The sequence below is a fragment of the Anthonomus grandis genome, chromosome 13, assembly GCF_022605725.1.
Source record: "Anthonomus grandis grandis chromosome 13, icAntGran1.3, whole genome shotgun sequence".
In the NCBI taxonomy this organism is placed as follows: domain Eukaryota; kingdom Metazoa; phylum Arthropoda; class Insecta; order Coleoptera; family Curculionidae; genus Anthonomus; species Anthonomus grandis.
Genome location: NC_065558.1, coordinates 6,518,359 through 6,533,579, shown reverse-complemented (window position 1 = coordinate 6,533,579; position 15,221 = coordinate 6,518,359). Strand labels below are relative to the sequence as shown.

Here is a 15,221-nt window from a genome sequence, read left to right as displayed (position 1 = left end):
TCAGTCAATGTCATTTATTCCTTTTAATTCAGAAAAATCAAAAATTTAAGAAAATTAATATAATGACAAATAAAAGAACATTAAATTTTTATAATTTTTCAATGAATGGTTTTTATTTTTTTACTCATATTATGAACAACAGCAAGAATTGTTTCTCGCAATCAAGCTAACGATACCAATGTCTTACTCCCAGCCCTTACATTACAAAAACACCGGCTTATAAGGCGATAAGACTGACAATTTCTTTTTTCGTTTTTGCATTAACTATATGCCTGGCAACTGGAGATTTTTCTCTTGCTTAGACCACAACACGGTAAAATGGGAATTTACTTAGAAGCAAATCCTCCTGAAGAAACATTATATAGACTAAAAATCAATGATCTGGATAATTTTAAATTAGCATAACTTTTTAACAAGTTCCTCATATTGAATTCGTGTCCCATATTATATGTCTTCATTTTGTCAAAAGTTTATAACATTATACGGACCCAGCTTGTTTGATTAAAAAGTTTAAAGCTGGATTAAAGCGGTTCTTGCCCAATGATCCTACCTTTTTTCCACTTTTGTTTTTTTACACGCATTTTATTTTATGCATTTATTATTATTGTTTTATCATTGCTTTTTTCTTGTTATTTTTTATATCTGATATCTTACTTCTTACAATAGGTTAATTTTTTTTAGTGTTTTAGGAAGTCATGGCATACCCATGATGTACCTTTTGGGGTTTAGGCAATACCTTATTCTCTACCAATCTGGGTTCGGTTACCCTATCCTAATAATCTATAAATTTTCGTATAGAAAAAGTTTAGTTAGGTTTAATACTAAGAATTAGTTGGTAGTACTTTTTGATTTGATAAACTGGAATATCGTGAAAAACTCATTAGGAGACGTAACTTCAAAAGAACCCTAAGCAACACATTATATTATCGTTAAATATATATTTAATCAATAAATTTTTCGTAAATTTATGGTCAAGGTATATTGATTAAACTGTAGAATATACGTATATCATATACGATTCCGTTATAAACTGAAGAAAATTTCGGCCGGTAAAATAATTGATTCATTTAGACATAACTAGTTTTTAAGCTCGATCACTACACCTCAACTATTTGATGAAATTCTTTTGAAAAATCACTGTTTTTTGTCCATATTATCCAATCTTATAACGCTGATCTTGTACTAAATATGAATATATAAAATTATATCAAAAATGTATTTTCTGCAAAAACATTGTTTTTCATTAACACAACCTTTACCCCCCCCCACCCACCCCAAACATTTTCCCAGTAATGAATTCTTTTGAAAAATTATCATTTTTCGTCTATAATATCCAATCAAATAGCACTGTGTTAATATTAAATATTTATTAATATACATATATATAATTATATAAAATTTATATCACAACTGTGTTATTAGATCGATAGTAACAACAAAACCAGCTGTTATTCATGCGTATTATTTTAGAAAACAATGATTTCTGAAAATAATTTCTAACTGGTAAGTTGTGTGGGGTGGGTGGGGGGCTGAGGGTAGATTAAATGAAAAACGATTTTTTTTGCACAAAATAATTGCTTGAAAACAAATGCTTTTTAAGAAAATTACGAGTGGTAAAAAATCTATGGTTTTTGTATCTATACTTTTCTTACATAACCTTAAAGTTTTCGAGTAAAACGTGAAAAAAACCCTATTTTATTTCTCGAAAAGAAAGTTTTCGATTTCTTCAGTTTTTTTTTGATATTAGACAACTTTTCATGATCTAGGTTCAAAAATGCACTTTTTAAATTCAAACGATTGATATATTTATCAACCGTTTATGGTGAAGGTATATTTATTAAACTGTAGAATATTTGTATAACATATACGATTCTGTTTACACAAGGGAGAAAATTTCGGCATTTAAAAAAATTTAGTCTTTACACTCGATCACTACACTTTAAATATGTGATAAAATGACTCTAGTTAAAGTTATTCCAAGCTGAAGAACCTAATTTTATTTTGAAAAATAAATGAAATTTGCTATTTATTGTCTATTAAATATTTGGCCTAAAGATTTAAAACTTTGCTAAATTTTAAGGCCCAAATAAGAACCGAGCATATTGATTACATTTTTGAGCAGACCAACTATAGAACTGCTCGAAATCTTAAAGGAAGAATATTCCTCTGGGATTGATTTTCCATATAGACCCTCTTTTAGCCAAATATATCCTGTTTCGATATTCTTGAAGCTTTTGAACCCAAAAAACACCGCTGGAATACAATTTTTTTTTCCAATTGAGCATTTTCTTTGGAAGAACATGCTCCTGAAATATTATGTTTTTAGGAAAATTTCATCCGGTAAATCCCCAAAAAATACTGCACCGTTTTCTTAACTGCTTAAAATAAAATTTCTTTTTCTTTTCAATAAAAAAAAATGGCCTAATATTCACCTCTAATTGTATTCATATGCCTATCCCAGACCCAAAAAAAAAGACCGTGTAATTAAGCAAAACGGTACCAATCCCAACCCATTGTCCCATAATTATGACACTAAAGAACCATATCTGTCGGGACGGAACGGCTTTGTGTATGCCCCGGCATTATTATGCCATATTTTCGTGTTTAAGTCGTAAACCGACTGTAAAATGTTACACTTTGAAGGGTGGCCATTAAAAATTTATTACGCCCAACGAACCGAACGGCTCTTGTTTATTATCCTATAGGTCAAAATGTGTCTCTTTTACTGTCCCGTTTATTTTGTATAGCGCAATTTGGCTTGGCATCATTGAACCCACGGGCCATAAAATCCTGGTTTTTTTTTGTATTTCACTTAAAAGTTTATTTCGAAATCATCCCTAAGGGCTGTAAAACTCGATGCTACCGTAAGAGAATTATTATCGACTCTATCCGGAGTTTCCGGGTGAAACAAGCGAGCGAACATCCCTCCTCTCCACTCCCCTTTTCAATTTATTTCAGTATGGCGTCGAGACGCCCCGATCAATAACGACGCCCGTCGGCTATTGGTCGACGTCTCGGAGCGTCGTCGCGCGCCATTTTGAAAAATTCTTGCAGTGACGCCGTTTTGGAAATACATATCCAGACAAGTCCAATTATTCTTCTATACAGAAAAACTTGTAAAACCTTTTAACTGGGGTTAGGTTAGGTCTTTCTATGGGCTATCGAAATATGTCCATATGACCTTAGTGAAATGTTTACGGTTTTCGAGTTATAAGCAAATTTTTCAAAGATTCTAACCAAATTTAAAAAAAAAATCTAAACTACGCCAATGAGAGTATCTGTCTAACTTTAATAACTTTATAATATTGTCCAATGATGAAATGCCTTAGGACAGTAATCACTTTTTCAAAGTTCTTCTTTATTGTGAAAATAATACAGGGAGTTCCCAGGATGATTGCTTTTTCACTTAATTACCACTTGTTTTGCTCTTATACTGTAAGAGAGAGAGAGAATTTAGGTTTGTAAAGGCGCATCAGCATCTGAGGCCATTTAGCGCCCTGTACGTTTTTTTTTTTTATATTTTAATATATAAAGAAGTAAATCTTTTAAGAATTCTATTATATTCTTTATATTTTCATTGTTTAAGGTAAATTGTGTTTTATTTTAAATGTATGCAGTCTATTGCAATGTGCAAAAATATGTTTTATGGTGAGATTATAATCGTTGCAAAAGGGGCATATCGGTTGATTTTCCTTCTTTAAGATATATTCATGAGTTTTAGTGTGGCCTATCAGAGTTTTAAAAATTATTGATTCGTCTTTTCTGTTTAAATTTACATCTAGGTAAGGTGAAGGTTGTATTTTGATTATCTTAAGGAGCTTATTGTCGGTTTCGTCTAAATCTAGTTTGAGTTGAGTTAAATTTTGTATTTTGTTATTTATTTGCAGGAATAGATCTCTGTAGTAAAAGGTATTTGATAGTTTAGAACAAATACCAGTTGGATTTTTTGCCATGTTATCAGCTGTTTCATTCCCGTCTATACCTATGTGACTGGGAATCCAGATAAAACTAATATTTTTACCATTTCTATTGCATTTGATTATTTCATTTTGAATATTTATGAATGATGGGTGTTCACCACTATACCTTTTAAGAGTATGTAATGAGCTGAGTGAGTCTGTAGCAATTAAGAATTTATTGAAAGATGATGTTTTTTATGAAAATAATTGCTTCTTCAATAGCATGTAACTCTGCTGTAAGTATAATGCTATTTAAATTTATTTCACATTTTTGTGAGAAATATTTTGAGAAAAAAGCTGAGCTGGTATGTGTATTTGTCTTTGATCCGTCTGTGAAAATTATGATATGGTCGGAGTAATTATTCTTAATAATGGTGTAAAATTCATTTCTTATAATTTGATGATGTGTGGATTCTTTATTGAATTTAGTTAGATTTAAGTTTATATCTATATTAAAGTATATCCAGGGTGGAAAGTTATAGTTGGTATGATGGCCTATTTCAGGGAGTTTTATATTATACATTTTGAGTGATTTCATTAGTATTATGTTAGGTGGAATAGTTTGATTGCTTCGAGTATATAAATCTTCTGGTATTTGTATTTGAAAAGTAGTATTTGGTTGAATATTTTAGGAGTAGATGTGTGCGTCTGATGTCGAGAGGAGTGATTCCTGTTATACAATTTTAGCTGGTAATTGGACTAGTTGGCAAAGTTCCAGTACACACTCTAAGGTATAGATTTTGTATTGGATTTATTGTATTTATATATGATTTCCTTGCAGATGTATAAACTATACTTCCATAGTCTATTTTTGGTCTAATAATGGTAGTGTATATTTTTAGGAGGGTCTTGTAATCACTCCCCCATTTTAAGTTTGCTAAAATCTTTAGTAGGTTTATATCAGCAGTGTATACTGTATCGAATATAATGAATAAATCTCTTATACTGTAAGAGAAATAATGAATGTTTTATCCTGACCATCATCAGTTTAAAAACTTCCCTAATTTCATAATGGTGAAAAATTATGCGGGTGTCTTACCTCATAAAAAATGAAAAAGTTATGCTATTTGATATACTACGAAACACTCTTTTAGAAACAGTTAATAGTATGGAAAACTATCAGTAAAACCAATGATAATTATACTAACGAAGTTACTATTTATTAGTTTACTATTATTTTTTTTGGTAAAACTTACATTTGCATTAAAAATCAGATCTTGTTTTTAATGCCTAAAAAACAAAAGCTACAAAAATAATCAAATAATTTAATTTTTATTGATCCTGGGGTACAATAAATTTTCAAAGTATTCACCACAAGCTCTTATGCAAGTTCTGCATCTATCATATCTAGCATCATAGAAACTGTGATGTTGTAGATTTTGTGTTTTAACCTTAAAAAAAAAAAAAACCTGTATAATAATTTAATTCAAACCTTTTCTTAGGTTTTAATAAAACAGATACGCATAGATGAACTGTAAAAACTGATCTCGTGGTGGAACAGCGTCAATTTATTCGAGGAGCAACATCAGGATCAGAACATGACATTCAAAAATTTCACATTTTTCTATCCTAGTATAATACACTTAAATATAAGGAGTCTTAAAAAGCATTTAAATTGCAGATGTGTTTTATGCATTAGGGGGCATTTTTTAACGTACGAGAAAAAAAATAATTTTTACCAGTGACGTCCGTAAGGGCTTTATCGCTAGTACGCCATCGCATTTTATTGAAATAAACGTTATTTTTTATTCGCCATAAGCTTAATTTGCATTGAGCTTATGGCGAATCGCAGTTTAATGCTAAACCAGCTTAAGACAGGCATGCTGAGAGGTTCCCTAGCAGAAGATATACATTGCACTCTATTTTTAGATAGGAGTAAAACTATCGATGTTTGGATAGAAGTAATAAGTAATATTTTATTAGGGTCCGTTAATCTGCCTGATCGCTAATGAATATTTAATTTTTTTACAAAACATATATTACCACAACTGCTGCAAACCTTTAAATATCCTTCTAAATTATTGGTTTCTGCATGATGGCTATCCCACACACCTTGATGTATACGTTTGGCAGAATTTAAATCAGACATATACGTATCAAAAAGACCGTGGAAATAAAAAACAAAAATTCTTTTGGTTGGCATCGTATTTCCAATAAAAAGTGTCAAAATCTCCCTATTTCAGCATTATCATCACTATCAAACAGAATTTCTAAAAAATGCCATTGTAATTCCATTGAAATTGCTTAAAAACAGAATAGTAGAAATTTCTGGAATCTAGTAATGTTTGATTCCCAGTTTGGTTTTCAATCATCTAAGAATACGACTGATTACGCTATTTTTTATATTATTAAATTGGAAAAGCTCTATCTGAAAATTAACGATATGGAGAGATTGCAGCGGTAATATTCTGTGACGTTGAAAAAGCCTTTCGCATGTTGCAAAAACTCGAAATTCATGGATTTAGGGGATTAATTTTGCAGTGTCTTGGTAATATTTCGAGATTAAAATTCCATTTAACATATTGTCAAAAATTTCAAAAAGCATGTAAAGAGTAAGATGCTTTGCGTATGTGTAAAATTTATATTTTTAAACCCTTACATTAATAAACTTTTTATGTTATGCAAACTTTTATCTTGAGATGACTATAGTAACATATAGTTCGTCTGCATTTAAAGATTTCTTTTGTTTATATGTAATTTTGGAAGTTCTCGAATTCAAAAAGTAGCTTTATTGTCCCAAACAGAGCTAGTAGATATCAGAAGATATCAGGAATGTATAACATGCCTCAGTAACTAACAATACTTTTAACTGCTTTTTAAATCTAATATAAGAGTTTTCTTATTCGAATAGGAAAGTGATTGAACATTTTTTTACCCATGTAAATAAATTTAACTTCTCACTTGCTCTGAATGTAGAATGAGCAACCGAAGGGTGTATGTAAGACGAGTTTCAAAACAACTGCCTCCTACAATTTCCTGCTTGTGCTTTTTAAAGACTATAGTTATATTTTCAAGACTCTATGTTGCCCAAAAAGATGCCGACAAGATACATGACATCTCACTCCCCAAACGGCTCTAATTGCGCTTTTTTGCAGAACAAATACTGTAATTAATAATTAAAGAGATAGTGGGCACATGATCCTCAGAAACAAATCTCTACAAGAGCATGATAAGCATTTTTTGCAATGTAAAAATCTAACTTCTTAGAAATTATTCTAGCCACGTGATGACACCCTATACCACACACTTTAATTACATGTGTGTGCCTGGAATTTGAGTCTGCAATCAATTGTCAATACCAAAAACTTGCAACACTATGGAGTTGAAATCGGCTCCTTATTGATAGTGACAGAATTCATTGAACATTTGAAATTTAACATATTTGTTTTTGACGTACTAAAACAAAGTCGATTTGCATTGCAACATTCCCTAATCACAAGCAAGTCAGTATCCAGAAACATTTTTAGTTGGTAAATGTGTTTTTCATGCCAAATGCAAACATAGTAACCCTACCCTTTATGGGGAGCAAAGGAAGGTCAATCAAACAATTACGGCCCCAGTACAGAACCTTGGTGAACCCCTGTACTAGTCTGTAATTCTTCAGAGCAATGACCACCAAAATTAACCCTTTGGACACAACCCGATAGATAGGAGCTTTTAACTAAAAAAACTTTGTCAATGAGAATTTATTATTTAGATAAAGAAGCATATTCTGACTTTGACTTTGTTTGTTTAAAAGGACGTTACAATAAAGATCCTATTTTCCTTAGTGCACAATGAAAAAAACGTGTTTCTCAAACTCGAAATGTTCAATTTACCTTTTGTTGGTCTTTTTCGTAATCGCACTGGCTCTCGGACATGTAGGCAGAGTTGGGGGGATTAAAGACCAAATGGAGGTTGGTACCGGTGGCGGAAAATGCGATTTCCGTGTGACCTTCTTGGCACGCTTTTAGGAATCTCGTGACGCGTTCTTCGGTGGGGCGGTCTCTGTGGCCCGTGTATTTAACCTAAAACGGAAAATTCCAATTTTAAGTTAAATATTTAATTAAAAATCACAAGAAACACAGATTTCTCCCCAAATAATTGGACAACATATGGACGAAAAAATACTTTTAAAAGTTAAATTTATGAAAGCATCAACATTCCTGAGGTTATACTAATGCCTTTTTTTTACCAGACAGTTGTAAGACAGTCATATCCGTTGCAACCCTAAAATATGATTCTGGACGTGTTGAAACCTCAGAAGATCTAAATCCTATTTAACCAAATCGACTATACTTTTTTTTAAATTTTTCAGCAGTGCCCACATTTTTATTAGAAAACTAGTGACGCTTTACTGTTGTTCTTCACAACTGCCTAGAATAAAACCATACCTTAATCATTCCGCAATTTATGCAAGAACAAACCTTTCGGAATTCTAATCTGATCGATATATAGGGCATAAGAATTGAAAATTACATGGATTGAACTGATCTGAATAAAATTACCTCTTTCTTTCAGACACTCGAACTCTTTCTTTGACTAAACTACAAAGACTGTACAAAAAATCTTAACTGCCTGGAATTTCGATTTTATTGCACTACCCCATACATTAAAATAATTATGGACGGTTTCGAACTTCTTAATTTAGATTTCATTACCATCAAGCTGATATAATAGCATCATCAATTTTCTGAGAACTAATATTTATTAAATTCTAAAAACTTCTAAGAACATGAGTGACCCGGATGTATGGTTAGTCATGTTTATGTAATTTTTTCTCTACTAAGTATATGTCACATGTATTTCTTAAAATTTAAGCCATGGTGCGTCTAATTTCAAGAGGCACATCCTTATTTAGATTTGAATGAATGAAACATAATTTACAGACAATTCTGGCTTCTTTTTTTGCCTTCGAGTCGTGTTTTTTTCAATCCAGTTTTTGACAAAATTGGACTTTTGATGAGTTTAGACTTACATCCTATATATTTTATTCACATTCAATTCAATATTTGTGACAACGTACAACAATAAACACGTAAGCAGTACCAGTCCGGCTCGTAGGACCAAGAAAATTAATGTAAAATAACTGTCTTTATACAGGGTGTCCCGACTTGCAGTGTCTAAACTTTTACACCGCATTCTGTGTTCACAATAAGCCTTAATTTTCGTTAAAAACATTCGAGTGTTAAATTTTAAGAAAAATAATTTATGACTTCAGATACTTGATAAAATTTGGTCTTAGGAGTAATAAACGGGCATTTTTTTATGTGAGAGATTTTTTTTTAATTTTTATCTGATGTGGTGTCAGTACGTGATTTTTAATTAAATATTCTTGATTAAAAATGATACCTATACACCACTGCTGGCTATTTTATTGTTATTCCAAAAAGTCTACAAAGTTTGGAGCTTCTTCCATGTTTCAAGCTCCTGAGAGTAATTTTGTTTTAATTCCAAGGAGTTGATGGAATTTTAGTCTTTTTCCAGGCAGCTGAGTTCAGTTTTTCCTCGCTTTAAGCTCTTGAGAGCCATTTCGTTCTTATTCCAAAAAGTCGATGAAATTTTGAGTTTCTTCCAGGCACTTGAGGTCAATCTTTCCATTTTTCAAACTCCTTAGATTTATTTATTTTTTTACTTGAAATAAATGAAATTTTAATCTTTTTTCAGGCAGTCTAGGTTAGTTTTTCATCCTGTGAATTATGAATTGCTGTCTCAGGATCATTTCATCCCCAGTAATATTTTTGTGTAGGTAGTACGAGTCATTAAGAAAAAGATTATACTTTCATGTCTCCTTTCAACTTTGGAACACATCGAGAAAGTTAAAATAGCTCTTTTTCTTAACGTTTCGCGTACAGAGATACAGAAAAATAATCACTCTTTAATTTTACCTAAATTGCCTTTAAGATTACCACAATACAAATTTGATTTATCCCGGTGGTTCTTTTTTTTAGTAAATACGTTTTAGTACAAATTTTTAAATGGAACATAGATGGATAGAGATAGAATTGTATAGAAAGGAACTTCAAGAGATCCGGTTTCATTTACAATTTACAACCTAATTTTTTCCTGCATTTCTTTCATCTTTCTCTATCTCTTTTGTCGTGTATAGAGGTGTCAAGGCAAGATTCCAATAAAAAAAAAGGATATGACGCGACCATATGATAAGGAGAATTATAAGAAATAACCAAACCACCAAACGATTTTTTTATATAAATACAAATAATTTTCAAATACAATGTAATGAAGACTAATGATATAAAATCTCAATAGGAAGTACAGTTGGTATTTACTATATCTTTTTAAATGGTTCATTCATTATTAACCGATTTAAAATAGCATAAATAGAATTTATGCCGGGCCAGAGGCAGCACTACACTGTCTTTATTAAAATAAAAAATTGCACTGGCCAGGGACATGTAAAATATATTTAATACTTATTTTTAAATAGTCCGATAAGATCTATAAACATTCTTTGCTGAATATTTTATAAAACTGAACTATGGAGTCGAGCGTTCATTTTTAAAATTGTATGAAAGGATGTACATACCTAACATACCTTAACTGTTTGCAACATTTTAACAGATAAAATTAGTGAAACTGGAAAGAATTGCTTGCTACAGTAAAAACTAGGATACATATATGCTGTGTTCTTTAGAAAAACTTTCCGCTAGAAGCATTAAATATTTATAGATTTGCTTAATACTTGAGAGACTAACAAAATATATATATATATATATATATTTATATGCTTATTTAATTACGAATAGTTAGACTCAAATATAATTAATGTTAAAATATAAATAACTAATTTTCTTGGCGAACAAAATCTATGGAAAAACATTTTCAATATATTTTTATACACTCATATATACGATTTTATCTAGGGTTTCACGAGATTCTCGAAATTCCAGATTTCTCGTCTCGTTCTCGATTTCGAAATGAGATCGAGATGAGACTGAGGTTGTTTTTTTGAGACGAGATCGAGAAATTTTTTCGAGATTTCTCGATCTCGAAAGACTGTAGATGTTGCAATAACTCAACAGCCTCTAAAGGTTAGAAGAATGAAAATGAAAAACTATGTTGGGAAATAAATTTAATTCATTTTAAATATAAGAAAATTAACAAAGCAAAAGAAACATAACAAAGGTAAGAACTCAAATAATTTTATATTTTTAAAGGAAAAAAACTTCTAAACTAAAACATGAATTTTAAACATTTAAAAATGAACAAAACATAAAATAAAGATTAATAGAAATACGAAAAGTATAGATAACAAAATTATTGCTTATGTCTCCAGTCAATCGGCTTCGTTCTTTTCTAATTGTCAGTGTTGCCCTTGAGAACAGTCTTTCTGCAGGAACTGAAGTGGCTTGTATACCTAAAAAATCACGAGCCATTTTCGATAAATTTGGATAAATCGCTTCGTTCTTTCTCCACCACTCTAAAATATCTTAATTGCCTTCAGCTCTCTTAGATAAACAATATTCATCAATTTCTTTTCTACAGTTCTCTCTGTCGCCATTGCTTTTTTCAAACAAACTTTGCAGATTAAGGTCATCGGTATTGTCATCAATATCACGGTGAAAGGTTGAGATGCTAAAGGAATATCAATATTAGAACTAACGTAATACATTTCTTTATACAAGTTTTCAAATTTAGTTATGGCTTCTTGTTTTAAGTTTTTTCCCCAGTTCGTAAAGTTAAATGTCTCAGACTTATGTCGTGGATCCAATATTAATGCAACACAATATATGTATCCAATTGGTTTTTGAATAGTGTTTGACGATTTTATCCCTTGCTGCTTGAAGAGCTTCTATAACTTTTTCGTTGGTTGTATTTCTATTTGGACAATTATCCAGTCCAAAAGCCCAGGTTTCAAATTTATCTAGAAGCATAATAACTCCTAAGACGACCATAGGTAATGTGCAGTATTTTTTGCCTTGAAATGAAACGGATAATGTTTTAAAAACTTTTAAATAATTAAAAATTCTGCTTACTATATAGCTCCCAATCTTGAGACGAAATAAGATAATCCTTTAAGTCATCATTATTTTCACATAAAATATTTAGAGGTTCATCAACATCGTTAAATCGGCAGACTTGCAACAGTTAATAAATTTAAGCTTAATCTGGTTCGATCTTTTAATTTTAAGAGCTAGCGTTCTAATATTATCTACTGCCGATTTATTATTTACATCAACAATTTCAGTATCGGCAAGTTTTTCGTAAATCTCGTCTTCATCATCAATAGAAAAAATATCAAGGTCTTTTGCGTCTGTCACGCTACTGTCAGCTTTTATAATTTTAAGTAGATCTTGTACTGCTAGATTTAAAACGTGACTAAAGCAAACGAAATGATTGTCTCTACTGTCAACATTTTCAATCATGTTAGATAAATACTGAGTAAATGTAAAATTTGATGCTGCACTATCTGTAGTTATACCTTGAATCCTTTGTTTAATCTCGTATTTGTTAATTACACTGTTAAATATGTTGGCTATTTCGATACCCGCATGCTGTCCAAAACAACACTTTAATTTCCAGTATCGATCAATAAAATGAGCTGTGATGCCGTAAAATGACACGTTGGTAATTTAAAACAGTTATTGACTCTAAAATAATTTTTTTTCTGTTCTTGCATGGAACAATATTTATTATAAATTTTTGTCCGTAAAGCATTTCGTTTTGGTAACTTTGCCTCCTTATTTAAAAACGAGAACAGAGCTGTACATGTTTCATCTTCAAAAAATCTGAATGAAAGATATTTTTTTATGGCCAATTCTATTATGAGATCTTCAAATTTTAGTTGATTAAATCCTTTAAAAGTAGATGTATTAGACCGTAACCTGAAACAGATTGAAAAAATCTGCATAACTCTGATGAAGGGCATATTGAGTTATAATACACCAGTAACAATACGAGTTTGGTTCCCCGACGTATAGTACAAATTCAGACTTTTAAGAGAATCAGTACAAAAAATTTTGTAATGAAAATCTCTTAATTGTTAAAATCGCGTCTCGATGATCGAGGCGAGACGAGACGAGAAATCGCCTTCGAGACGAGAAATCTCGTCTCAATGAAAACCTAATTTTATCATTTATTGGGGGAAAATCTAAAGGAGGAAAATACAAAAGCTCTACAAATGTGAATTTATGCAGACGTGTTATATAGATGTACAGTTTAACAATCTATGATTAAATTCTTCTGAAAAATCACTGTTTTTCGCCCATATTATCCAATGTAATAACGCTGTTTTTATTATTAAATATTTATTAATATACATATATATAATTATATCAAATTTAAATAAAAAAACTGAGTTATTAGATTAGATATTAATGACAAAACTAGCTGTTGTGCATGTGTATTATTTTGAAAAACAATGATTTTTGAAAACAATTTCTTACTAGTAAGTTGTGTGGGATGGGTGGGCGGGGGTAAGGGTAGGGTTAATAAAAAATGGTTTTTTTGAAGAAAATAATTTTCTGAGAAAAAAATGTTTTTTTTTTAATATAGGCGATAAAAAAATCTATAATTTTTGTATCTATATATTTTTCTCACATAACCTTAAGGTTTTCGAGTAAAACGTGGAAAAACCCTATTTTATTTCTGCAAAGCGAGACGTATCGCTAAGAAAATTGCAGTAGTTATGCCATTTTTTATCGCAATTAAATGGAAATTCAGTTTTTTAACATAAGTCATAAAGTTTTGAAAAAAAATTAGTTTTTTTGGTTCTAGACAATTTTTTATTAGGTACTTTATGGTCAAGGTATATTTATTAAACTGTAGAATATACGTTTATCATATGCGATTCTGTTTACACAAAGGAGAAAATTTCGGCATTTAAAACAGCTGACAAGGGATTTACATACTTAGTAATGGAATATCATACTCAAAGAATTCTAGAAAAAAATAGGAAATGCATCAACGTTTATGAAACAATAATTATATCAAAAAATATATACAAATTGAAAAAAATTAAGTTTGCTCAAAACTAAACAAGGATTTAAGAAATAAAATTTATTTTATTTTTTATACTTTGTACGTCGAGGAATGATGCTCCCTGATGCATAAAACACAAATTCTAAAAAAATATCTACATTAGTATAGTATGTTATTTGTTAAAAAAATCTCAATCCATTAAACGCATTTTATTAACATCTTTAGATATACCATTACTGATATGTAATACGCCTTCTTGTTAACCGTGAATAAAATATAAAATGAAACCGCTTTGTTCTTTTTGTCACAATTAAAAGAGCTTTAATGTTTCTGTGGTAAGTATAATACAGTGTGGTGACTTTAACTAGAATAAATTCAGTTAAAACTAATCAAAATTTATCTCTCAAAATTTCTGAGACCCGTCGATTTTTGTTTATTTTTTTTTATATTTCAAGATAGTTTTTGTATTTTTTCATCTACAGGGGGAGTCCAAATTAACCCCAACTTTTTTTTTTTCAAACGGAAAGCCACTTTTTTAAACTCTCATTGAAAAAAGCCCTTTTTCTTGATTAAAATGCTCTATTTACTTTTGTGATTATCTAAAGGAGAAATACAAAAAAAAATCCATTAAATTATTAAGAGTTGCGTTTAATGTATAAGATGCTCAAAATGAGCACCATTTACTTGTTGGCAAAGCCCAAGACGATAATAAAATTCGTTTCTGACATTTTCTAACACTTTTGGAGATATTTGTCGGATTTCTTGCCTAATACGTTCTTTGAGTTCGTCTAGGTTTCCTGGTTTGTTCATATAAATTTGACTTTTCAAATGTCCCCACAGAAAAAAATCGAGTGGGGTGAGATCGGGAGAACGTGCCGGCCACTCGATTGCACCCCTTCTACCAATCCATCTGTTTGGAAAATTGTCATCTAAATACTGGCGTACATTACGGGCATAATGTGGGGGAGCACCTTCTTGTTGCATCCAGATTCTTTCATTATACAAATCTGGATCGAACTGACTCGGATATAAGGCCCGTAAGACTGGAACTATAGTTCATGTTCAAGAAATTCTAGATATCTTTCCCCAGTTAAAGTATCATTGAAGAATATGGGCCCTATAACTTGCCTGCCCAAACATTAGTTTTCTGGGGATATTATGTATTAGTTTCCCTTACCCATCAGTGTGGGTTCTCGTCAGACCAGTTGCGACAGTTCTGCTTATTAACATGGCCATTTAGGGTGAATGTAGCCTCATCAGAAAAAAAGATCCACTCCGAAGATATGCGATTTTCGTCATCATTAATTCACAGAACTGAACTCTGCGATCTAGATTGTCTAA

General features: G+C 30.9%; 1 protein-coding gene across 1 annotated transcript in view; it reads right to left on the bottom strand.

Annotated features, from left to right (window-relative positions):
* Positions 1–15,221, bottom strand: part of LOC126743974 (protein big brother-like) — an 80,267-nt gene that overhangs the window by 63,245 nt on the left and 1,801 nt on the right. Inside the window, exon 2 of the mRNA XM_050451269.1 lies at positions 7,778–7,966. Coding sequence (XP_050307226.1) covers positions 7,778–7,966 — 189 coding nt within the window. The remainder of the gene's footprint in view (positions 1–7,777; positions 7,967–15,221) is intronic.